Source organism: Pocillopora verrucosa, chromosome 13 (assembly GCF_036669915.1).
Source record: "Pocillopora verrucosa isolate sample1 chromosome 13, ASM3666991v2, whole genome shotgun sequence".
Lineage (NCBI taxonomy): Eukaryota > Metazoa > Cnidaria > Anthozoa > Scleractinia > Pocilloporidae > Pocillopora > Pocillopora verrucosa.
In genome coordinates this window covers 9,237,196-9,265,106 of record NC_089324.1, presented here as the reverse complement: position 1 = coordinate 9,265,106, position 27,911 = coordinate 9,237,196, and the positions used below count along the sequence as shown (strand labels likewise).

Here is a 27,911-nt window from a genome sequence, read left to right as displayed (position 1 = left end):
GTGTTTTCTCTTGATACCAAAGAAGAAATGCCAGACGATGCACAAACCATTGCAGAATCACCGAGTTGAACAACTTTGAGTTTAGTTCAGTGGGCTCTATTTCCTGTTGACGTGCATAATTCTGTCGGCCAAGGGAAAGTGATCAAAATAGAAAAATCCTCTTCTAGTGAGTTCATGGTTCTTAAATGAAACCAGGCCGTCCTGCTAGTTTATGACAGTCTGTTCTGTAATATTTCGATTAATTAGGGAAAAATTTATCCCCAAGGCATCATAAAAGACTTTTCTATCAGAGGTTAAATGTTTACAAAATGCTGCTCAAACAAACAAAATACAAGAAAAAGGGGTGGGTATTTTAAACCCCTCTTACATGGTACTCTGTCATGGGCTGCCTTTGAGGGTTGCGTGTTAATGCAAGATAATCATTTCTTAGCTGTGTGGATGTCATATTTATATTTCTCTTATTACTTTTAAAGGCCCTCGACAAGGATTCTGCAACCATCATATTTTGCAGAGGATTTTTGTTCCTTTAAAGTACCTCACACAAATTGTCAGGGGAAGAAAATGTGGCTGAAGAGATAGTTTTTCCATGGAACATGGCTAGGCAGCAGGGGTGTATTCATGTCCTCAAGACAGCTGCATTTGTATTTCTCAAAAGCTTTCAGCCATACAAAAGTACTTGTCACTTGAAAAATGTACCAGGGTACCAGAAAAAACATTCTTTAATGGATATGGCAAAAATTGGCCACAAATAATGCTTGGAAGAAGGTGTGGAAAAGCTGCCATTGCTTAAAGCCCCTGTGCGACAGGAAAAAATCTTTTGTTTCTCTGAAAGAAGGCTGGGCCCTTCAAGTAGTAAAGAAGGTTTACAGATTCAGTGAAAATTAAAAGTCATACCTTTTATATAAATTTCAAGTAGGGCAGATCTCAGGCCATAAGCTTGACCCAGAGGTAGTTGCACAAGAGATGTGGCGTGCCTGGGGCACCAATTGTACACTACTATTCTAGTCATCTGAATTCCTCACAACCACCCAGATCACCTCTTTCTTATCAAGACAGAGTGCCTTGGTACACCTGAGAGATCCTGATGAGTCTGATATCCAAGCAGCTTAAGAGGAGAGTAAACTATATGCAAGGCAAAGGAGACTGTTGCATCAATACAACTTGTCCATCCCCTGATCTATGATCAATATGATCTTTGTTAATGGTGTTAAATGACTCTTTGAAGATCTAGAAGCTACCCATGTTGTAGCACATGTGTGAAGACCTTGGCCTCCATATACCACCAAAGCCCATGCAAAACATGGCCCGATAATTTTCTTAACTGAAAGAGAATATCAGCAAATGTACTTGTCAAAAGTCATCGTGACGCGAACTTTCTCTTCAGCTTAGCAGAATAGAAAAGTGAGGAAGAAATGACTGAACTGTGACTCATTCCTATTGTCAGTTACAGGTTATCTTAATTTTATAGATGCATGTGGAGTATTAGAAGTTGTTTTAGCTTGTTTATGTTTTTCTCTTAATTATGTCAATATTGACCCTCACTTTCCTTTTCTGGTTTTCACATTGGTAATTTAATTTACTCATCGGTAGACAAACTAAATAGTGAGTGAAGACAATGTAGGTGTTACTCTTGTTTGTTCACAAATCAAATTTTGCATATCATAAAAATTAAGTAGATGCAGTAATTCTTTTGAGTTTAAGTTCATCGAATCCAGTGCATCCACTTGCAAAATATCTGTAAAAGTCACAGTCCAAAGTCCCCCTCAAGAAAAATATTAAAAGATTAAAACCATGCCTTTTCCGAACATTTTCAAAGGGTATGAAAAAATCCTTAGCATTCGGTGGTCTGTATACAACAGAAAACAATGAGGAGCTAGTAGGAAGGTGTGTTTGCAATGGTGTGTTTGCAATGACCTCAGGTGACAAATCTTTTCAATGAACTGCTTAAAGATGCTCTGCATAGTAAAAATTTAAGAAGTTGTTCATTTAATAAATGCTTTGAACCAAGGAAAGGAAAAGCTACTAGTAAGTAAAAGTCAGAGACATAGGCATTACATTTGTTGAAATAAGTGCACAAGAGGCTGTTTATACTGTTCTGCAACTTCCAATGAAAAAGGCATCCAGAAAAGTAATTTCCATAAAACTTCAGCTCCAGAGGACAGAGAAAAGCAACAATCAGTATAGGAAGAGCAGGTTGCCAAAATCCTTCATATATAAACCAGAGCTGGTTAAACTATCTAATGGCAAGGAGCCAGCAATGTACATGCTGCAGTTACAGCAACAAAAACAACACCTGACGACCAAAGTATAGCCAAACACATAAGCACCATAATATACCAATCTCAGACCACAAAATTAGTCAACCACAGTTTAAGCACAAACATCATCATATCACCTGCATGTTCACACTCAGACCACACCATTGCTCAACTGTAGTTCATGAACACATACCATTGCATCACATTCTCATTCACCAGCTCAGACCACACCATTTCTCGACCATAGTACACGCAAACACACCATTACATCATATGTATTCAATAACTCATAACACACCATTACCCAACTACAGTTCACTCGCCCACTATTCTGTCACATACATATCCACCAACTAAAAATGATCAGCATTGGCTGTTAGACAACCGATAGACTTGTTGAATGCTCAAAATATTGGAAGACATAGCTGTTATAAATTATCGTAAAGGAACTCAGAGTAATAATGCTTTAAATATTCTACACATTACACAAAAAAGGGTTGCAGAGATTCTCCTGTCAGTTCCACAACACAAAGCCATAGGGGTCAATGGGATCAGTGCAAAGCTGTTAAAGATCACATTCAGTGCCATATCAAGCCCACTATGCAGGCGGATTAACCAATGCCTTAACACAGCAACCTTTCCTTCCTTGTGAATCTCTATATAGTCACCTCAAGAGTAAAAATATGCTGCACCAGCTTCAATCTGGTTTCAGAAAATCCCACTTGACTGAGACAGCTCTGATACATTTCACTGATCAGCGACGCTTTGATCTAAATCGCAACAGCGTAACTACAAAAAGGCCTTCGATCTAATCAACCATGAAATACTCCTATCCAAGTTCAGTGCCTATAATATTGGAGAAAAAGAAGTTAAATTGCTTACAAACTGTCTAAGTGGTCGTCTCCAGTATGTTAATATTAATGCAATGTTTTCCCACATGAAACCTGTACAATACGGCGTACCTCAGGGGTCTGTGTTGTTCCTAATCTTTGTGAACGATTTACCAGCCATGGTACAACATTCTACCATTGACATGTGGATATTACAACTTTGAGCCATTCATGTGATGTCAAGAATGCACCAGACACACTATCTACAAACTTGCAAAGTGATACCCAGGGAATCATGAAAAGGTCTAATGCCAAGAAAATGATCCTGAGTGAATCAAAAATGAAATGCATGTTTGTCACTGGAAAGAGGCTATGCAAATGTATGGAAAACGATAAACTCTCAACTCAAGTGAATGGGAACAGCTGGGACAAGTTGAGTTTCAAAAACTTCTAGGTGTGTTGATTAATGAAAAATTTAGCCTTGTTGACCACATCAGCGAACTTTGAAAGAGACTGTCACTATGAATTGCTGTATTAAAGACAATCAGGACTTCCTGTTCTGTGGATAATCTCACCAAAGTCCTAAAGCTACAAAAACACGCAGCTCATGTTATATTAAATGCAGACACCAGGGACAATAGTGTTAAGCTCTTCTCTAGATTAGGATGGCTTCCATTTTATGATGAAGCAAAATAAATAAGTGCCCAGTAGGTGATTGCCCTCAATATATGAAAAGTTTATTCACTAGGAATTCAGATATACATCACAGGAGAAGTCGATTCGGAGAATGGAACCTAGTCTGCAAGAGATTTAATAGGGAAACTGAGGGTGGCAGGACATTCTAAGTAAGTGGTGTAAAACTTTGGAATTCATTTCCAACCTGTGTAAAATAAAAAATTAATTTGTCACCTTCAAATTCTGATGTATGTAAATGCCTGTAAGTATTGCAAGAAGGTTCCAAAAACCCAGTTACGCCTTCCACCTCAATCTATTCACTGTCATGCAAGACAATATACATTATGCTGCTTAACCTTGAAGACCTTCCTCCAGCAACTTCTGAGAAAAAACTTTTAGCGTCTGGCGTTGAAAAAAGTGACTTGACCAAAATCTACCTCCTACCATTCGAAGCCATGAGAGAAATTAAATTGACGATGTTCCAATACAAAATCATTTACCAAATTTTACCAACGAATAGCTTGTTACACAAAATGAAAAAAAATGCCTCACCCTCTTGTCTCTTTTCTCCTTCTAAGTGTCAGACCCTGTGGCATTTGTTAATAAACTGCATGCACACAAGTTCTTTTTGGAATAGATTCCAGGAGTGGTACTCAATCTCTAGTAATACAAAACTGCTGCTGCCAGAACTAGAGGTTATGTTCAGAATTATTTGCTGTCACACCTACTGTTTAGCCCTCAACCTCTTCATGATTTTGGGTAAATACTTCTTATATGTTAACACTTTAAATACCATAATGTACCAATTCGATGATTTTGTCTCACTTGTGCACGAAAAAATTTATCTAGAAAAATACATTGCAGTCACTTGTAATAAGGAGAAAGAATTCAGGAACAAATGGAAATTTTTTCTGTCTCTATAAAATTGCATTGTGTCCTTTTTCTTGTTACTTTTTTCTACCTATTTATTTCATAATCTATTAAATTCTAGAAAATTAATACCCTATGTAGTGTAATTCCCAAACAAAAATCTTTTTAGTGACTCAAACAATTAACATGCAAACAAAAATGTAAATGGATCAACTGTAATTAAATTTGACTAGCGTAAGCATCATGTAAGAAGTATAGTGTAAGTACATACAAAAGTATAATATATAGAAAAAAATAAAAAAATAAAAAAAATTTAAAAAATGCCTGAATGACTGCTTTTGCCATTTGAATAAGGACATTCACCATTTTAAAGTAAATTGGCATTGCCATTTTGTTTTACTTTTTAGAATTCTAGTTTTTCTCTTTTTGCATCTTTATCAATGTTATATCCTTTATATCTGTATTTTACATAATATTATTCTGAGTGCACATTTATATAAATAGGATACTTTTAGTATATACAAAGGATATATTTGATGTAGGAGGGCCACAAGTTATTAGTATTGTAACTGTTTCGTGTTACCCTTCATAAATAAAGTTGGATTGATTGATTGATTGATTGATTGGACTGCAGCGCTAATAGGCACACCAACACATCACACAAACATACACCACTAACTGACCACAATTCACATACAACTTTGCAAATGCATTTATCACTCCTTCCCAAACACTTGACTTAAATACATACCCAATACCATTGTCCTGTCGCATGTCTCCTCCAAAAAGCTTCACAGAATTGCTTAAGCTGGTAGATGATGACTGTGAGAATGTGCCATTGGTAGACTCACCTGCTCCACCTAAAACCATTGGCAATTCAATTTGAGTGGTTGAAGGCAGAGGTGGATGGCCTAAGAAACGAAGTGAAAAATCTGAGAAGGACAGTGAGGGAGCTAAAGGTTATAGAGCTTTTGAAGTCAGACTAAGCAAAATCTCAAGTCAAACTTCTGGCAAGTCAGGTGGGCTGGCAATTTTAAACACGAAACTCTATTTTGAAAGAATGAATGAACATATGAATAACTTTTTATTAACTGTATGGGAGTATTTAGCCTCAGCAAAAGTAATGGGGACACTATTTACCATTTGTTGTGATATTTTAGACTTAGACAACTCCCTTTAAAATTAGAAGCTCCTGATTTTCTATGAGAGCAGCCCTACCTACGATCCACCATGTGTTTTTCACTAGAATGAAAAAGGACCAAGTTGTTTTTGTTGAGTTTATTCCTAGCATATACCTTTATTGTCTTGTTTGGAAACATCATATACTATCTTTCAACATGGTGTCAGGAGTGGGATCCCAAAGTATGGAGGGACAGTCGTTACATCCACACAACATCCTAGGATTACCCTGGCAAGTAATGGGAATTGACCTGTTTGAATATGCAGGACAAATGTAATTAATAGTCACTGCCTTCTATTCAAAGTATTTTGTGCTTTGCCAAAACACTGTCACTTGTGTCATCAACAACTTGAAGAAAATATTTGCAAGATTTGGAATCCCAAATGAAGTTGTCAGCAACAGCAGATAACAGTTCAGCAACACAAGGAATTTGTACTCCAGCAGTCATGAGTTTGAGAATTTGCTGAGGAATGGGGACTTTATCACACCACAAGCTCACCAGAGTATACCCAATCAAACGGGGCAGCAGAGTAAGTTGTGCAGATTGCAAAATGCATTTTGAAGAAGGCTTCAGCAGACAGCAAAGATCTATTTGAAGGGCTCCTGAAATACTGTAATACCCCATTCAAAGTTATTGGTGTATCCCCACCACACCTGTTAATGAGTTGATGCACACACACAATTGCACAATGTTACCAACACACAGATGCCTCTTATTGCCACAACCAGTGGACCTGGATTGAGTAGTGAAGGCCCTCAAACTGTACCAAGAAGTTTCTAAGAAAACCTACAACAAACAAATTAGGAATTTGCCTCCACTTGAACCTGGAGACAAGGTATGGATTCGTCCAAACAGAGACAGGGTATGGTGTAAAGCTGAAGTATTCCCACTATCATACTTGATGCGGAATGAACAAAGGTGTGTTTACAGACGAAACAGAAGACAGATAATCTTGCTTCCAGAGGATCATCTCATAACCCCATAGTTGTCTGAGTTCCTGTCAAATACCCAGATTTGTGATATTCCTAAGAGTACATCATCACTTTCAGCTGTGAATCAGTTCCAAAGAAGCCAAATGGAACCAACAGAGAAGCTAACAGGAGATGCAGAACATGAGCCCATTACAACCAGATCTGGGTGTGAAGTCAGAAAGCCACAAAGACTCCATGAGTTCCGTTAGATAAGAGATGTGATATTTGAGAAACTCCTGATTTTCTATGCGAGCCACCCTGCATATGGTTTACAATGTGCTTTTCACTAGACTATAGAAGGACCAAGTTGTTTTTTTTTAGTTTATTCCTAGCATATACCACTATCATCTTGTTTGAACACATCATATAGTATCTTACGACACCTTTAAAGTAATTTAGTTAAGAAGTGAAATTCCTTGTTACTATCCAAAATATTTGAGTTTCAGAATTTTCTGCTAGTAAGACAATTTTTGAACAGTTTTGGCTGTGTGGATAAAGCAGGCCTAAGAATACAAATAATAATAAATCAATGGCTTTGTTTCAAAGTAAATTAAACTTGGAAACATTCCTATTTTGAGATGTTTTTAAATTTTAATGTCAAATGCTTGGCAATCCACTTTTTACATCTTGGATTTAATTAAGACTTGGTTGCTAAGACCTTCTTTTTCCTCAAAGTCACAACCTTCGCATACAAAATACCTCTGAGTTAGATGTTAACTTTCACTGAAGTCTGCATCATAACTCAAAATGATCACTAGTGCAGGAAAACAATACCATGTAAAGATTTGCTTTTAGGAGTTTTGCATGTTTTGGGTTTTTAAACACCAGCTTGAATGACAAACGTAACAGCATTATGTTCTTCAAGCATATATTGATGCTTAGATAAAAACTTTTCTTTCATTTTGGTAGCCCAGGTAAAATGTCAGGTGGGATATAGGCGGCATCCCAGTAATCCCATGCAGGATCCCACATTTCTCAAACTCATTAATAATGTACGAGTTAATTAACCAATTGTGTGACCTCATTTGGGTCACATGGATACCCCTTGATAACCGGTAAAGAACAGATCCAAACATGCATGATTAGATATCCAAACACACAGTTTGGATATCCAAATACGTGTCAATTTACAAAAGAATGCAGTACTTTGTACTGAGTACTCTTAGGCTTTGAGCCTTAGGCTTTGAGTTTCTTTTGAGCAAAGAAACTTCCTCTTAGCAACTTTTCAGCAGTCATTCAGTCAACTACTTCTTCAATTTCTCAAATTACAAACAAGGATGTTGATGCAAAGTGTGACTGCTTTTAATTAAAAAGCTCAAGTTGTGAAAAAAACAACACCGTCCATGACACTGACTAACAACTATGCACATGTGATAATAAAACAAAAAGAAAACAAAAACTGACTTTTTGTGTGGTCTTTCTGTTTTTGTGTCTATTGTTAATTAATTAGGCCCTTTTGAGAAGCCATTTCATAAACTCACCTGCCCTTATTTATGAAATGTTACTTCCCACCTGGGATGAAAATTTGATCCCATCCTGGAACTGGCATTAAATGTGGGATTCCTGCATCCCACCCGTGATCTTAAGAGGGATTTCTGCATCCCACCCGGGATTTTAGGCAGGACTTATGCATTCCCCTTGGGATCCTTTATCCCACCCAGGAAAATACTCTCACTCATGATCTTGGGAAAGATCCATGTAAATTAGTGGTGCATCTTACCTACATGTATGACGCGTAGGTAAGATGATTCCAAAACACGTTCAGCATATCTCTAACATGAAGGGCACAAATGGAAAGTCTCCTTTGAACCCAATGATTCTGGCAGCCACAAAAGGTACATGTAACTGTGCACTACATAATATTTACCTAAGAGTCTTTATGTGTTCCATAATTCCATTCAGATGTCCTGCTCAAGGTTCTGAAATTAATTACTTAAAAAAGCGTTGTGACACTTGATAAATTTTTCGACTTGTTGAATGTGACAATTACTTAGTTTTGATCAAGGGCTGAGTGAGTGCTCATGGAACTTGGTAATTGCTAAAACTCATGGGAGAGTGTTCATTAGGTATTGCAGACTGAAGAATTCTCTGGCTATTATGTGGAATTATCTGGCCATATTTTGATGACCTGTATTGTACCCTTGAAGTAAATTTTTTCTTCAAGATTCACTTGCTACTTTATACTATCCTCTTGCAACACATACTTCAATCCTTAATGAAAACCCTTGATAACTATCAGCAAAAGCTGCAGCTGGAGTATTTTTTGGCTTCTTTTGTTACATTTTTCATTAGACATAGAAAATCAGGTATATACCCATGCAAACTGAATTCCCGGTTTTCTGGGAATTCCTCGGAATTCTCAAAAATTCCAGCTGTGCAAATAAGCTCTGATTTGAAAAGCTTAAAATTACTGGAATTTCTAGGAGAGGAAGAATGAAGAGGGAAGAATCCTCTCCAATTTTGTGACATCTTGAAATTGGTAGGAATTCTCAGCTATACAAACAACCTACAGTTTAAGAGGGTGGAATTCTTGGGAATTGAATTGAGGCAATTTAAATGCCCTGAAGTCCAAATAAATTCCAAGAAGTTCTCAGTACCTTGAATGTGAAGGTTTTAAGACAAGAAGTAATCTTAGAGGCTTAAAACAAAAGGTATAAAAGGTATGCGATGTTGTTTGGTCCAGCTGCAATAAAGCAGATATGGAAAGTCTTGAATCTTTGCAAAGGTGGGCCTCGAAAATTATAGTTAAATCTAAATGTGGTACAACATCCACTGACTATCTTAAATTTCAGAGTTTAGAAGATTGCCGTAACGCTCATACTTTATGTTTAGTAAAGAGGTGTTTAAATAATGTACCACAGTTTTTAAAGAATTATTTTAAGTTGAATAAGGAAGTTATTTCAAGAGAAACAAGAAGAAGCAATTTTATATACTTACCTGCAGTAAGAACTGAGACCACCAAGAAAAGTTTTATTATGATGGCTCAGTTGTGATTATAATTATTTAGTAAATAAGAATTAATTTTAATTGTTATACTGTTCTATTATTAACTTACAGTTACTTAGTTTCTTATTATTTATTTTGAACTTTTTATTAGTTTTAATCTAGGGCTCCTATTGATAACAGATATACTTTTAAGTATTTTAAAGGGATTACCCTAGTTAAATAAAGGTTTGCTACTGCTACTATGCCATACAAAATTTTCAAAGAGATATACATACATGTATATGGTTATAACTTAAATATCATGAAATTTATTATTCAAACTAAGTTTTAGCAAATCTTTACATTAATATGGATTTTCTCATGAAGCAGGAATCAATTAAGTTAAATGCAAATTGCCAATTAATCCTATGTACTCACATCACAGATTTTCTTTCTAGCCTCAAAGGACTCTTGGATTCCATGATCATAAAAGTTTTAATTGTGATGCAAAATTTCATGTCCACAGATGTGCCAAAATCATAAAACATTCATCAGCTGTTCCTTGGTACACAACCTCCACGTGTAACAATAATTACATTGTTATCTACACTTAAAGAACTTTGTTAGATATTATATAAGTTATTCCCTAATCTACATTACTGATTGCCTTTGCTAGAAAAACCTTAGAACAGTCATGCTCAGTTGCCTCAGACACTGAGAGAGGCTTTTTGTTAGGTTATTTTCTTACAAATCATCCACACACTCCACAAATATTTGGCATGTGGACAAAACAGAGGTGGTCACTGTTCCATTTGAGAAACAACACCTTTTAAATGACCTATTCAGTTGGCTTTATTTGAAACTCTGATCTGAAAATATTTTTAAAACAAGACTTGTTAATAGTGAGAAGTACAAAGCAAGTTTCTTTTCAGAACTTAATTTCTTAAATGTCCCAATCACTGGACCTCCTAAAAAATATTACTTCTTTATATTTTTGGTGCAAAATACAAGTCCTTCTTTATATACAAATAAAAAGTGCAAGTCGCACTGCAATAATAACAGCTCTAGAGTTTACTTGTTGTTCTTCTCTAAGTCAACTATCTGCAAAATTGTTTTATATTTTGTAGGTTTAGTAAAAAGCTTTACTTGTTATATAAAATGACAACCTTGTATCTTTGCTGTCAACATCCCCTTCCAAGGTTGGGAACACTTCAGACTCCATAGAGTGAATTTACATCATTATTTTCATCATCATCAGAACATAGTTCTGAGGTATCCATCCTCCGTAAGCAGAAGTCAGAATGGTTTTGGTTGAGACTATATTGAAGGTGTTCGATGAAAGTCCACCAAAGGATGACATTTAAGAACTCAAGACAATTTATGATTAAGGCACTAGAATGCATAATGATGGCAGCGACTATTCAATTGTCTTTAAAAAAATCTGAGATACACTTCCTTGAGGAAAACCTTGAAAATTGTTCTGTTGAAAAACCAGTACTTCTTGGGTTATTTCAATGGGAAAAGGGACAAGTTCAAGGATATGCTGGAGAGGTTTCTTCTTATTAGTTCCACATGTTTTGTAAAGAAGGCCTTGCACTCAAAGGAGCTCCATCAAAAGAGGTTTTCAAAAAATGGTAGGCAGTTTCTTTTATTTTTAGCCAATTTTTTGCCTTTATCAATTTGGCGTGAGCCTTGTAGAGACCTGATCTTTTGACCTTTTGTAAAAACTTACACAATGCACTGGGTGGAAAAGTGTTGAAATATTTTAAAACATTTCATATAATAGAGAGCCCTTGGGAAACACTCTGAGTGTGTAATCTAGAAAGACTATTTCAAATTATGTACTTGCAACGTCTCCTGTCTTTGAACACAATGGTGGTAATGTGCCAATCCAGTTTTTGGCAAACTGTTTACCTTCATAAGCAACAAAACTCAGCATTGACTCAGTGGACCAACAAAGGTGACAATTCCCTTTGAAAACAGAGTTTGAAATATAATAAAACATACCAGTAGTATTCGAGTTTTGCATAACCTGTGAAACTGATTTAATTTTTTTGGGTATTTTAGTGAAGGAATTCTTTGAGCTTTTTGCATACTGAGGGAAAGGCTTTGCTTGATTTGAGTTGACCTGATGTCAAAAGGTCTTGACCCTGGCTGCCATGGAAGCTTTGATAGAAAACATCTCTGTACTGCTCAGTAACTCTAAGCAAACAGAGTTGTGAACAATATTTGTCAGCAAAATTAAAACTAGAGTTGAAAAATATAATAGAAAAATAGGGCAAAACTATAACTTTTTAAAATAAAAAAACAACAAAGTATAAAACAAATGGCAGTCATATAGTCTTCATTGATCTGGTTAATTTTTTCCACTTGCTTCAGGATGGGAAAGGGGGCTGCACTTCAAAAGCCAGCACATTTCATGACTACTCCACAACAAGTCACCCCACCTTACAAAACACCTGGAAGCTAGATTGTGCTGCTGAGATTCAAATATGCTGTGTGTATTTGTCTACCACGGCGTTGACCTTGAGAAGTGTGCCACAGTTAAAAACCTCACAATGGCCAAAAGGAGTATACTCAAACAGCTGGAGGAAAAATATGTCATCAATCCAAAGGCGAATCTCTGCGCACATTGACAAGGTTTTATGTCAAGATTCCTTTACCATCCCCTTAGAGCAGCAGCGATGATTGGCTAATATGTGGACAAAAACATCCTGGAGAAGGATGCGTTTGGAGAATTCATGCACCAAATGGAAAGCCAGGTATCAACCAGTGAGGCACTAGCCATAACAAGAAGATGGAATCCAACCTGGAATTCCAAATTCTTCATGGTTGATTACTTGACCACCGAAATAGCTGCAATTGAAGAACAGTTTCCAGGAAATGTGGCATACATTTGTGACTTTCATAGGATACAGGCTCTTCAGTGGTGGGCAAGATCAAAGAAGAACAATCTATCGTCTGCAAAACAAGAAATGTTTCTAGAGTTCATGAAAGGAATAGGCAACGCATCTTATGAGGATAAAATTAAAGAGCAAGTAGAGGCACTGAGAAAATCCAACCTTTACAGAGATCATGAAACTTTGAAGAACTATGTAGAAAACACCTGGCTATCATGTGCTTATCGATGGGTCCAGGCATTTCATAAACAGCAAGCAAACAACATAGTAAATACCAAGAACAAAATTGAAGCATAGAACAAAGTATTTAAACATGAATATTTACCAAGATCGATGGACATGTTTGTTTATGGTATTACCACCGTTTTAGTGGAATAATTTATTCCAGATTCCTATATCAGCAATAACTGCAAAGCAATTTGAAATTCAGTAGTGCTTATGGAAGGTAAATTTCCTCTGTTCCTGTTTACCTGCAAGACAGACCCCCACAATTCGCGAAGCACTACTCGGAAACTTGCTTTCAGGCTGGCAAATATAAAAGCTGGTGATGTATCCCCTTTTAATTCCAGAAAGGTGAATTTCATGTGATAAGTTCCAGTAAATCGAAGCATAAACATCTTAATCAGTAAACAATTCCAAGGTGCACCTGTGAAGTGTGGCAGAAGTCCCAATACCCTTGCAAGAATTTCTTTGCAGTGTTCAAAGCTTACCACGAGTGGGACTTTAATGCTCTTCCAGAGGACTACAAAACCAGTGTATTTATCACTCTTGACACCAAACATTTCAATGTTACTTTCCTGGTCTTCAGTGAAGAAGATACGCCTGCTGCTCAAATAAGAAAAGACAATTCCATTGAAGAGACAAAAGATGCTTTTAGTGAAGGCAGCTCGTCAGAACTGCTGGATATCATAGAAACACAAGTTGGCAGAGGACCAACTGAAGGGATTAAAACTGGTCAGCCTTCCCTCAGCACAAGACTTAGAGAGAACCTTCAGGAGCAACTAAATGTTGTGAAAGATGTTGCTTTTCTTGTAAATAACAAAAATATACTCAGGGAAGTGTAAATTGGTGAAAAGGCAGTCTACAACATGCTGACGAAAAATTGTCCCAAAACCTCGCTATGCACCCACAAGTGACATTTCACTTTAAGTTTAATACAGAAGTCACTATTCTCAGTAAATCATGAGGTGTCAAGGTACGAAATCTTTACCCTCACAAGATAATAAGTATTACCATTCGATAGGCTAGCTGCTGGAAGAAGTGCATTTGATTAAATATACCTTAACAACTAATAGTTTCTGCCTTTAAAAGAATTTAAGGGAATACTGCATATTCTTAATGCATTTTTTCCAATGATTAATTGTCATTTTTTATCGTTTTTTTTTAGTTTGCAAGGTGTTTGGGCAAAGAATCTTCTGTTGATGCACTCCTTGACATGGCAACTGAACATAAACGAATAACGTCTATGGTATTTGGCTGTTGTAAGACGTACAAGGGGGGAACGTCCAGTTCTTTAGCCTTGAGTTTGGCATACATGTAGGTATCACTAGCAAAAAGGTTGTTATAAATCCCAGTGTTCTTGGGTATTACTACAAAATGTTAATGTAAGTGTTGCCAGTATTAATTTGAATTAATATTGGCATCTTAGTGGTATAAATAAAGGAACACTTGTGTGTACTTTGTCTTCTAATAAATTGGGTCTTTAGTGTTCGTTTTGAAACACCTTTTTTTATCCTCCATTCTTTCGTTTGCTTAATGATTATTTGAATAACATTTTTTGGTATCCGTAATAATTACTTAATAAACGATGTTATGTAAGTTAGATCGTGTTACAGGTTTGATAAATAAGTGTCCTGATTATGTCAAGTTTGTTGCTATTTGCTGCCAAGAGAGTGCTATCGTGCTATCTTCTAAGCTACAAGATATTTTCAGCTATCCAAGCTACCATTTAGGAGCTTCTCCAATGTAAGCCATGTCGTTTTCTGTTTATGTTTCGCATGATTTAATTGTTAATTTGCTTTATTGTTTTTTTATCGGTTTATTTACTAAGTGTCCTATTTAACTATCTAGACAATAGTTGAGGTCACACTAGGCACTTTTACCCAAGGGAAAATTGATTTACCTGGGGAAAACTTAGCTGAGTCCACCTGCGGTAAATTTATGTCAGGTTTCATTTTCCCCAAGTGAAAAGGTCACACTGAAGAAAATCACATCCAGGTTTTTACAAGGGATTGATGGGACTAAATTTCATTCAGCATAAACATATCTTCTGGTGCATAAATCGAAAACATGTTTGAGAATCATGCAGATCAAAGAGAAATGGTTCTCCTTTTTCCATTCCTTTTTTTTATGTTGTTGCAATGAGCAAAAGCAATCACAACAACAACAGACAGATTGCTCAAAAGTCCCAGAGAAGACAACAAGCTGCTTCACGCAGTGTGTTAACTGCTTTTGCTTGGCTGGAACGTCGGCCTTGGTGTATTGCGTGGGTTCTTCCAAGCCCTAAGTACTGGTTCAAAAACTTGCTCAATTCAAATGCTTTGAACATGTAGTGGAAAGAAAACTTGTGGGTTACAAGGGAAACATTCCATTTCATTACACAGCTGTTGCTCCTCTTATCCAGCAACAAGATACTATACTTTGCGCAGCCATACTGATCAAAACTAGAACAGTAATAGGCTTATGGAGGTTAGCTACTGGGGATAGTTATTGTTCTTGTGGTCTTATGTTTGGAATTGCCAAGTCTACTGCTATTGAAGTATGCAAGGACTTTATTCAAGCACTCTGTCAGCTTAAAGACCAATTCATTAAATTTCCAACCTCTCCTGCTCAAGTGAGGTAAAAAATAATTTGAGGTTTCAGAGAGAAGTCAACTTTTCCCAATGTTGTTGGTGCAATTGATGAAACACACATACCAGTATCAATAAGAGCTCCAAAGGAAAATCATGAAGATAACTGTGACACTATTAAAGTTTCATCATTCAAGGGATTGTTGATGCCTCCTGTGCCTTTTTGTCTGTATCAACAGGCTTTCCTAATAACCAGCATGCATGATGCGTGTGCATTGTGACTAAGCAATTTTTTCTCACTAGCCGAAGAGAATAGAATCTTAACCATGCCATGCATGGATATAAATGGAACACAGATTTGACCCCTCATTTTGGGTGACTCTGCTTACCCTTTCGAGTCATGGCTGATGCATCCCTTTTAAGAAAACAGACGTGGACAAAAGAATTGAGAAGGACACAATGAAGATTCCTCAGACAATAACTGCATATTCTGTCTCACACAACATTGTATTGTAATGAACAATGATTTTGGCATATGTTTTAAATAACCATCTTGTGCAGTATGTTGAAGAAGATGAATTAGAAGCCAATGACATAAGACAAGCAATTGTTGATTACTGGTATTAGTTACTTCATTTAAATGTAAATAGACAGCTGTTTGGTAGAGAAATAACTCAACAGAGGAACTATTAGCACTAAAAATGTTTCAGTTCAGTAAAACAGTTCAGTATACCAAGTGATCATGCTCCTCTGCTTTTGTCAGCATTTGTTGTTGACCCTGCAGCAATGCAGTCAGACTTTCTCGTTTGCCAGTTTTCTTTTGTTTTTCCAGTTTTTTTATAATTTGGACTGGCTTCTTATTGTTTTTTATCTGCGGTGCACTTTTCTGCTTTTTTTGGCAGAGCTTCAAGGATTTTCACCTGTGTGGCTTTGTCATTGTCCACTTCTGCACAACCTTCTCCATCAGAATTGGAACTTCTGCCTCTTGTTGATGGTGAAGTCAAGTCTCCTGTTGAGGAATCCTTGTCTGGATTATCAGTGCAAATATCGGTTTTGCATGTGTATCTTGGGCTAATCTTGTCCCTGCACCCTAAAATGGAGTCAAGCTCTTCCAAGAATTTGAAAGACTCACGTTCTCTTCTGGTGGCTTTGTTGTTATCTTTGATCTTCTTGTAGTTTTCAACAAGGCTATTCCACTTCTCCTTTAGCTGCGTCAAAATTTCCTCGCTTTCAATTGCTTTATCCTGGCAGCTCTCTTTGAATGCTTGTAAGATAGTTTGCCATATCGCCTTTTTCTCTAGGGGCTTTTGGCTTGCCTTGGCATCCTCCTGGTAGGACAAAATTAATGTTCTTGACTCGATTGAAGACCAATGATTGCAGCGTTGAGCAGCATTGCTTGGTTGTGAAGTGGAAAGAATTTTGCTTGATGAAACTATGCTTGAGTTAAATGAAGTGAAGTTTTGGGGTGAATTAATTTTGTAGAAACACTCCACTTGGTACTGGATTCTGTGAATGTAGCCGATTGAAAAGAAAGCCATTATAGATTGGGTCCTGTTTATCACCATAAGCATACTGGTTTCTGAAATGAAATACATAATAATAATAATAATGATAATAATAATACAGTATTTATAGAGCGCTAATTCCCAATGGTCCAAAAGCGCTTTACATAATAAAAATAACAAAATCCTAAACCTACAAAACTACATTGTCATTCTATAAAAATTCCCAATGGTCCAAAAGCGCTTTACATAATAAAAATAAGAACAAAATCCTAAACCTACAAAACTACATTGTCATCCTATAAAAACATCATCATTCTATACAACATCATAACTTATTTTAAAAAGCCACGTCTTGAGCTTAGATTTAAAAGAAGAAAGGGAATTACAAGATCTAAGTTCGAATGGAAGTGCATTCCAAACAGAAGGTGCGGCAATAGTAAAAGACCAGCCACCATAAGTTTTAAGATTAAATTTAGATGTAGAAAGTAAAAATTGATTGGAGGATCTAAGAAGTCTACCAGGTGTATAAGGCTTGATGAGATCAGTGATATAGCTAGGTGCAGCACCATGAAGCGCCTTAAATGTAATTACTGCAATTTTGAAAGTTATTCTTTGTTCAATTGGTAGCCAATGAAGTTGAATAAGCAACGGCGTAACATGCTCATATCTACTAGTAAGGTGAATAAGCCTAGCAGCACTATTTAGGACACTCTGTAAACGTTTCAAGATACATTTAGGCTGACCGTAGAGCAGTGAGTTACAATAGTCGATCCTTGCAGTAACAAAGGCATGAATTAGAGTTTTACATGTATCGTAAGAAAGAAACTTGCGAATCTTAAAAATATTGCCTAAATGAAAAAACGAAGACTTGCAAACAGCAGTAACGTGCGGCAACATCGATAGAGAGTTATTAAAAATAACTCCAATATTTTTAGCAGTAGTTGAACAGTCAACAGTGTCAGAGGCAATCACCAGGTTTGTTAACGCAGGACGTGGGCGATAGGAGGATGAAAAAACTATAATTTCAGTCTTCCCACTGTTCAGCTTCAGCTTGTTATTTAACATCCAAAGGTCGATATCTTTAACACAGTCATCAAGAGCAGATGTACATGTTGACATATCCTCAGGCGATGACGCTGTGTATCATCAGCATAAAAGTGATAAGATAGACCATGAGATCTTGCAATATCACCTAAATGGGAGGTGTACAAAGAATACAGCAAGGGGCCCAAAACGGAACCCTGAGGTACACCATAAGGTAAGGCATGCACATCAGAAGAGACATCTTGGATTCTGACATACTGAGTGCGATCACATAGATATGAACGAAACCAGTCCAGTGCCTGGTCACAAATGCCAAAACGGGTAGATAGTCTAGCAAGGAGAAGAGAATGATCAACTGTATCAAAAGCAGCAGACAGGTCCTGTAGAACCAAAACAACAGATTTTTGATTGTCAGTGGACATAGCAATGCCATTGTAGACTCTGAGAAGAGCCGTTTCGGTGCTAAGGTGAGCACGGTAGGCAGACTGAAAGACTTCACACAGACCATTGTTGTCAATGTAGTCAACAAGCTGCAAAGCCACTACTTTCTCAATGACTTTGGACAAGAAGGTGAGGTTAGAGATCGGCCGAAAGTTCTTAAATTCTTGATAATCAAGACTCGGCTTTTTCAACAAAGGACGAATTACAGCTTGTTTAAGTTCAGTGGGCATGACAGAGGTCTCCAAAGACAGCTTAACAATTTTCCAGATCACAGGGCAAAGGAGATCAAGACAACCAAGGAGTATTCTAGAGGGGACAGGGTCAAGTTCACAAGACTTTGATGCCAAAGGGTGCACAATTTGAAGTAAGGTCGAATATGAAGGACAGCTCAAACGATGGACTCTAGTTGTTGCTACTGTGGCTTCATTAAATAAATAACTTCATGTCGAATAGTAATAATCTTCTTACCAAAAAAGCCAATGAATCTATTTGCAAGATCCACCACGGAAGAGCAAGATGGATACTGCGGTGCAGGACTCCGATGTAACAGCTTACCGACAATGCCAAACAGTTTCCTCTGATTAAGGCAATTATCATCAATAAGTTTGGTGTAATATTGTGAGCGGACAGAGAGTAATAGCTCATTGACAATACGATTTTGTTCAATAAGATGCAGACGATCTTCGGGAAATCTAGTCCTACGCCATCTCCTTTCCAGTCGGCGACGAACTCTTCTCTCCAGTTTAATCTCCTCACTAAACCATGGAGCAGCGGGACGAATGGTAACCATGCGCGATTTTAATGGCGCATGCTTATCCAAAACACTAGATAACTCCGAATTATACAAGTGAAACAGCGTAAGTAAATCATTGGATGATTCAGACAAAAGAGGAGAAATTGCAACATCTTGTCGAAAATGCTCCAAGCTGATGGCTTTTAATTTCCGACCACAAATACGCTTCCTTTCCCAATTAGGCTTAAAACGAAGATCAGCACAAACAGTGTAATGATCCGATATCTCTGAGGAATTATCAACTGAAATAGCATTTAAAATATATTCAGCATCACGAGTGATGACCAGATCCAAAGTATGTCCAGCTCTGTGGGTGCAACTACGAACATGTTGTTGTAAATCAAATGACTCCAATAAGCTCAGGAAATTAGCCGCCGCAGTATCAGTTGTATCATCAACATGAAAATTAAAATCACCAGTGATTACAAGTGAGCCAGTTTTAGTGATATAGGATTCTAACAGCGACGAAAATTCATTCATAAAAAGCTCAGTTGAAAGATTGTTTCCAGATGAGGGTGGAGGACGATAGACAATAAGGATGGAAACAGATTGCAAAAAAATCTTAACTTCACTGTCGATGGCTTCAAAGGAAATGAAGGTGTCCAGATAGACCTTTGATGTCTGCTTAACTGGCAACGAACTTTTGAAAAGCAATCCGACGCCGCCACCTCTTCCATCACGAGCAGAGTGTAAAAAGCGATAGCCATTTGGGATAAGACTTCCGATTACTAAATTATCATAATCCCCAGTGTTGAGCCAGGTCTCGGTAATAGCAAAAATATCAAAATCCTTGTCCACAACATAGTCCTTGATAGAGAGATACTTATTGCGGACTGATCGACAATTCAGGAGGCCAAACAAACAAAACTTCGGAGCCGATAAAGTAGATTTGTTTGAGATAACAGGTTTCCTGTTCGAAGTAATGCAAATCTGCACGAGATTATTCTTGTTAACAGCATTATGCAAATTTTTAACTTTAGAAGGAAAAGTTCTTCGACTTTCCACAGTATTGATAGGCCAAACCCTGCCGGTAATTCCACTCTTGACTTCCAATCCTGACATAGTCAGATTAGTTGTCGATGTTCTAAGATGAAGATCAGAATCACACTTGATTTGCACGAGGTTACAAGGGTTACGACGTCGTTGCATTACATGGCGCTGCCGAAAGCGATTTGTTGTAAACGATGTAATAGAAGGATCAGGGTTAGGATTGATGTCACCACTGTTTGCCCGCCGAAGTCGAGTAACATTGAAAGTAGAAATAGAGTTTAGTGTGTAAGGTATTCGCGAAGTAAAGTAGCGACTCGTCCTTGTTGAGGATTGTAATCCAAGATGGCGGGTCGATTTCATCCATGACGAGCAAATTGCAAGGTACAAATCCATTTCATCAATGTTCATCGCAACTTCACCATCGCTTAAAACACGACAAAAACCAAAAAGGAACGTACTCGGATGACACAACGAACGACTTAGACAACAGAACAAGAATAAAAATAAAATTGAAGCGGAGCAAATACAACTGCGACCAACCGCCATCACTGATATTTAACAGTTATTTCCTTCTAGTCCATGACCTGTATAATTAAATAAATACATGAGCCAATTATTAAAAGCTATAGCAAACAAGGTAGTTAAGTCGTGATGAAATTCAGTCAAATGAAAAGTTTACTGATTGCAAATGATATATACTTACACATTGGATCTAAACCATGTCATCTTCTTCATTTGACACACATACAAGCACACGACAAAAGTGTTTCACTTTGATGTTTTTCAAAAAAACGTGATGCAATAAAATAAAATCTGTCATCAGCGCATTTACCGATAAGCATCTATTGGCTAACTACCTTGGAATTTCAGTTTACCCCTTCAATACATGTAGGGTTAATGTCAAGGGAAATTCTATTGTTCTATCTTGTTCTCTTGGGGAAAAATCAGTCACACTTCTAAATTTAAGTTTCCTTGGTAAAACTGGCAACAAGTTTACAAAGGGCAAAAGTGCATAGTGTGACCACAGCCAATAATGCTGCATTTTTCACATAATTATTCAAACTGCTGTCAAGTTATCACTACAGAAACCAAACATCTTTTAGCCTATTCATTTGAGTACCAACTCTAACTTATTACATTATCCTGTATTACTATTCCACTTGTAATTCAGAACTAGTGCAACCTTGATTAGAAAACAGCCATCCCTCAAATGGTTCGTCGTCACCACAAAACATACAAAATCAAATTGTGCATATCATACAATTCTCAAACTGATGTTATTTTTCTATGCAATGCCAGTGGCATACCACGGTAAAAATCCTCTTGACAATGTTTTTCATTAGACAAGCAAAACCCACTAATGAGAATACATAAAATTTTAATCAACTTTTCTTCATTGATTTCTTTGATTCAGTTCCCCAGAAGAACAATGCTTACTCATTTGCTCCTCATGGTGCAAGTCAGAGGAATGCAAGGTGGTCATTACTCTTTTTCAGGTTATTTAGGCATAATTTAACCCTTCTTATGTACCTTCCCATCCATAGCCCATACATATATCCTCAACCTACTGTGTGCTTATGCTTTCTCACCACGACACCAACATCATTAAAACCAAAACCAGGATCAGACTGAATGGATCATGGACTGGATCATAGGTCAGATTATGGATCAGATCAGGAAAAGGCACTTGTGCACTCCAGTGGTCATATATAAAGCAATGTAACTCCTCACCTCCGCTCTTCTCCCGAGTCTTCATAACCAAGCTGTCACTTTTTTCTCGTCATGAAAACCTTCCTAAAATCTTCCTAACCTTGTAATGATTTTAATTTTTTGAGCTCTTTGGATGTCTTTTGCTTACTCTTCTCTAGTTTTTTTCTGAAGGCTTCAAATTTTACCTCAAACTTTTGTTACTATCGCTTGTAGACGGTACAACAGAAATGAGTGGTGGAGCCGTTTTGGGAGTAGCAGGTGTTAAGCTCTTTTTTTTGCTTTAGCAAGCTGATAGAGAAGATTGTTGGTAACACTTTGATTTAAAAGACCTTCAGAATCATCATAATTACCATCTACTGCTACAGCAGGTCCTTCATTTCCAGCTGTGAGAAATGTTCTTTGGTGACGTGTTAATTTTTGCTAGCTCTGTAATAATTCTGTCAATTGAGGTTGTTTCAAAGCTTGCAGTATTTTTTTATCATCTAATAGCACATGTACTTTGGTGGCTACTTGTCATGCTTTGTCTAATAAAGCACTTTCTGTTAATTTGCCCTTGTAATAGTCAGTTAGTGCCCGTATTGTGGAGATTATAGTTCCTACTCAAGGCATGAGTGACCATTACCCAGTATATTTTGTGCATAAGTATCGTGGCATTAAGTCTGGAAAATTCTCACATGATGAGATCTCCCACCGTAACTTGAAAAAACCTGAATCACAATGAGTTTGTTGCCGACCTTGACAATGCTCCATGGTCTCTTCTCAATATGTTTGATGATGTTAACGAAAAGCTCGACACTTGGGAATGGATTTTCAACAATGTGATGAATCGACACACCCCCATTGTCAAGAAAAGAGTGAAACATAAGCCTTTATTGCCGTGGATGAACAATGACATCTTACAGCTTATGTATCATAGAGACCAGTTCAAAGCACGTGCCAAATCAAACATTCTTGCAGGCATAATGTGCAGGCAAAATGGCCAACACCTTCCATAAACATTTTACTAATATCCAACAAAACGCAGATACGGTTATCCCAGTAGTGGATACTAACAAATAAAATCAACAACTCACTGATTTTGTTGAAAGTCGCATCAATAATTCAACCGTATTCCACATCCCACAAATTATTTTGAAACAGGTGGTTGAAGATCTAAAGAACATTCCTGATAATAAAGCCACAGGACTTGATAGAATCGGAATTAAACCCTTAAAGGTAGCTTTGAATGCTGTCGCTCCTTCTCTAACCCACATCTACAATGCTGGTATTGCAAGTAGTTCTTTCCCGGACAACTTTAAGAGAGCGAAGCCGACTACTGTTCCCAAGAACAACTCAATCCATGATAGAAACAACTATCACCCCATTTCCATATTGCCTGTAATATCTAAACCACTGGAGAGGCATGTTGCATGATCATAGCTTGATTACTTCACTGTTACGGGAAAATTCATTGATTTTCCCGTGTGTGTTATTCGATACATATTCATTCGTAAACTTTCACATTTAACCATTTCAAGTCCTTTCATTTTAATACATCAAAAAATGCCTAAAAAACCACAGTAGCTTTTGAATAGATTTTTGTTGTTACTCGCTTTCATCATATGCACCTGCTTGTCGGCACTTTTGTTATCTATTACATGGTTTTTTTTTTGGGTAAATATAAGTGTTAATGGTCTTTCTGGAAACATTGGTTTTCATGGTAGATAGCAGCTGAGTTTATACTCATAAATTTAATTTCTTTTCATGCGATGGTTTCCAAACCAATCTTGCATAAATAAGCAGAAACTTTTAATTGCTTTTCCGTTTTTTTTTATTTCCTGAGCTGCGCTACTGCAATTAAGATAGGTATTGTTTTCTATATCAGCTGTGCGCAGGCGCCGAGTATGGCGGCCACGAGGATATTGGCTCCTCTTCTATTAGCTATTTTAATCAATTTTAAGCTTCAATTTTATTACAATATATACTTGGATGAAGACTTTGACTCTCTCAAGCCTATTTGGAGAGGAAAAAGTTCGGTTGGTTGCGACGTCTTTGGAATTTCCTTCTCAGCTCGTAAGTGCTACTCAACAAGGGCGCACCGCCATGATAGACTTCGAAGGCCTATCATGAAATGGGTTAAACATGGTTATATACTGCTTGCGGTGACGGATTGCTCCCTGTTAACGATAGACATTACAGTTTTTATGGATGTGGAGACGAACCCTGGTCCTATTTCTTCAGAGAAGAGCTATGATCTACGAAAGCAAACCTGGTCTGACGAAAGTAAGATTCCATGTTATGGAAGAAACTATTTACTCGGTTTGAGAAAGAAATCTGGTAAACCTTCGAGCCCTGTCTTAGAGACGCTTAAGAAACTACAGCTGCTCAGGTTTCGTGGTAATCGGGGAGGTTTGAGAAAAAATGTTCAGCATGTGAAGGAGAGAACTATTCAGAATATTTCTGTCGTCATTGGACGAAGGGCGGAAAGTGGGTTTGCTATTCCCCGGCTGCGGGTTGAAAAACGACGAAACCCTAGCAATCTCGTCAGTGTACCAAAACAAGTGGTGTCCCGCGAACACACCTCTATTAGTTCTGGTCAGCTTGCTGTCCCTAAACTTTTGTTTATTAACATCTGTAGTTTGGGGAAAACAACTAGTCGGGTGCGAGCGGTTGTGGCTTTGGAGGCCGACTTAAGAAATAATGACATCGATGCTTGTGTTGTGTCGGAAACTCATTTAAAAATTGAGGTACCCGATACGGTGGTTAATATCTCGGGTTATAATATCTTCAGAAGGGATAGGAATTGGTCTGGATGCGATCTAAGGAATGGGGGAGGTGTTGCTATCTATACAAGGAGTAATCTTTCAGTTATTGATGTTTATCGTTCTAATTTATATGAGTTTATTTGCCTGACTGTGTTGCTGCCAAGTGGGAATTACATTCTTTTATCTGGTCTTTATCACCCCCCGAAAACATCATACCAGCAATGCGATTTAATGGATTATCTTCTTAATTTCTTTGACACAATGCTGGATAATCACCCAAACGCTACTATTGTTTGCGGTGGCGATCTTAATCACCTTGATCTCACGAGACTTAAACGCATTACTGGTTGGACCACTTTAGTGGATTTTCCAACACGAGGGGATTCATTTTTGGATAATTGTCTTACAAATAGGCCAGAGCTCTTCGGAAAAGCTTTATCTATAAAGATGCTGATTAAGACGGATCACATTGGATTTATAGTTCCAACGGGCAAGAAACTCAAGCCTATTCGTAAGAAAGTGCAATTTAGGGATTGTCGTGAGCATAGGAAGCAAGCTCTTTACCTTGCCCTCGCATCAGAATGCTGGGATGATGTTTTGGAGGCGGATAGTATCGAAACAGCTGTGAACATCTTAGAATTGAAGATCCTGTCAAATATTAACTGGTGCATGCCTTTACGAACGGTTTCCCTTTCGTCCCGTGATCCAAGTTGGATGACACCGCTAGTTAAATACATCCTACGTAGCAAGTCTCGCATCTCTGTTTTACGCACTAATAAGCATAGAGAGCTTAGTAGAAATGTGTTGAAGGTTATTGGCGAAAACAGAAGGATGCTTCTGGAGGGCAAAATGGGGAGCAGAGAATGGTGGAAAAACGTAGACTTGATATCTCAACGCCGGCGGTCCACAAATGTTTCGCTGGATAGAGAGACCGCTCAAGATTTGAACGAGTATTTCGGTGACCTGTGTACGGATGGCGATTACGTTGAGCCCGCGTTACTTGAAATTGGTCCTGAAGTGAAAGTCCCAGAAATTAGTGAACGATATGTATGGAACTCACTGAGTACTCTAAAGAAGACTGCAACTGGTCCTGACCAAATTCCGTATTGGGTGTGGAAAGACCATGCGGAGATCTTCACTCCAATCATTACTAAGCTATGGAATTTGTCTCTCGCTACGCACCAATGGCCTAGATCGTGGAAAAGGGCAAGTATAAACCCATTGCCAAAAGTTGATGTTCCAGTGGCAAGAGGGGACTTCCGGGGGATCAACGTTACCCCTGTAATAGCAAGAGCCCTGGAAAAGGCAGTCTATAAGATTCACGCCCAAAGGCCGGTAGAAGAACAGCTGTTGAATAGTCAATTCGCGTATAGAGAAGGAGGGAGCTGCACAGATGCTCTGCTACTTATACAGAATAAGATCTGCAAGTTTGTTGATGATCCCAAGTGCAAGGCAGTGCGGATGTTTGCGATGGATTTCAGTAAGGCCTTTGACTCTGTGAGCCATCAACTCCTTGCTGAGAAACTTAAGAGTCTACCACTTAACCCGTATATCATAAACTGGTGGTTAGGTTTTTTGCGAGATAGAAAACAAAGAGTTATTTTCGGGAATCATGTCTGTAATTGGAAAACAGTTAACAAGGGCACAACCCAGGGTAGTGTTTCAGGACCTTATTTGTTCAATATATTTCTTAACGATCTGGAAATTAAATTAGGGAACGAGACACTTGGTTTCAAATACGCTGATGACTGTACGATTATTGCTCCGGTATATTATTATAAAGATCACTCTGTAGACTTAATAAATCAGTTTTTACAGTGGGCAAGCCAAAATAGAATGAATTCAAATTCTACTAAATGTAAAGAGCTTATTATGTATAAAAAAGGTCACACTGCTGAGGCCTACAAAAGTATTTTTGGCATACCTCAGACTAGTACAATAACCATTCTTGGTCTCACGTTTCAGCCGAACTGCAAATTCAGTACTCACCTAAAAGAAAAGTTAGGTAAAGCTAATAAATGTTTATACGTTATCAGATGCCTCCGCAAAGAAGGATGTAGCCAAGCAGAAGTAGATGTTTTATTTAATTCCATTGTCCTACCTAATATTACTTATGCTCTATCTGTGCATGGGGCCTCTGAGTCAGAGCTAACTATAGCCCAGCAGTTTTTAGATCGTTGTTTCCTACTTTAATGGCCTAGAGTTTATTGCATCCGTCTTTTTAATTTTGAGATTCTTTCCGTCGTAGAAACAGATGGAATATTTAAGTAGTTTTCGTTTAACTTCAAAGAGACTTTTTTCCGCTCCTTTGTGTCCTTATTCAAATATTGCAATTTCTGTAACAATAGCACCTCACACCAGTTAGTTCTTAAGCAAGTACCTTGTACAGCTTTGATGATTACAAACTAGAGTATGCTAGAGGTCGTGTCGCTTGTTGGCCTGACCTAGAATTAAAGTACTGTGGAACCAAGATTGTCTTATCCTTGACGTCCGTATAAGCTCGCTCGAAGTAGATCTCCGTGTACCAGGAAATCGTGACGAGTTTCCGTTCTCGCTGCCGAGTCGTCTCTACAGAGTGATTTCCCCCAGTCGTTGTTGTTCCGTCCGTGAAGAGTCAGTTTTCCAGTTTTGGGGCGAGAAAAACTTATCGTCACATAACATCAGATACGCTCTTACATAGTAAACAGTCAGCATATTACCTGTATCATTCTTGTGAAACAGCACTTTTAGTCTTCCTGACAACTGGCTCAAAGGTATGGACTCGAAAGAACTTGTTGGCGCAGTATTGCTGGACCTTAGTAAAGCTTTTCATCTGGTAGACCACAGCTTACTTTTATCAAAAATCAGTATGTACGACACTGATAATACATCTCTGCGGTGGTTTGAGTCTTACCTACATGATCAAACACCGCGATGTTGTATCAATGGATCATTGTCTGACACACTACCAATTACTCGAGGCATTCCACAAGGGAAGTCTCAACAAAGCAAATCACTGGTTCTCGCTAAACAAGATGGTCCCAAATGCGAAGAAAACAAAATCGCTACTTCTTGGAACCAAGCAAAAACTTTCCTACTGTACAAACCCATCGCTTAACCTTTCGTTGCGAGGCACTGCAATCAAAGAGGCCATGAACAAAAAGCTGCTTCGTGTGAAGATAGACAAGCATCTTCATTGAAATAGCCATATAGGTTACATGATCACTAAATTAGGTTCTAGGGTAAATCTTAAAAGAGCCAGAAAGTACCTGAATTTATCACTTAGGAATTTGCTATACAACGCTA

General features: G+C 37.7%; 1 protein-coding gene and 2 pseudogenes across 1 annotated transcript; 2 read left to right on the top strand and 1 right to left on the bottom strand.

Moving 5' to 3' along the window:
- Nucleotides 1–1,819: 1,819 nt before the first annotated feature.
- On the top strand, nt 1,820–5,619 carry LOC136277580 (uncharacterized; annotated as a pseudogene).
- Nucleotides 5,620–16,123: 10,504 nt separating this feature from the next.
- Nucleotides 16,124–20,898, bottom strand: LOC131773908 (uncharacterized; annotated as a pseudogene).
- A 2,867-nt stretch (nt 20,899–23,765) lies between these two features.
- On the top strand, nt 23,766–26,819 carry LOC136277579 (uncharacterized). The gene has a single exon (XM_066159959.1). The coding sequence runs from the start codon at nt 23,766–23,768 to the stop codon at nt 26,817–26,819; it is 3,054 nt and encodes a 1,017-aa protein (XP_066016056.1).
- Nucleotides 26,820–27,911: the final 1,092 nt, after the last annotated feature.

What these genes read in the sequence shown, in the direction of transcription:
- LOC136277579 (XM_066159959.1), top strand. Translation starts at nt 23,766, where the DNA reads ATGGCGGCCACGAGGATATTGGCTCCTCTTCTATTAGCTATTTTAATC.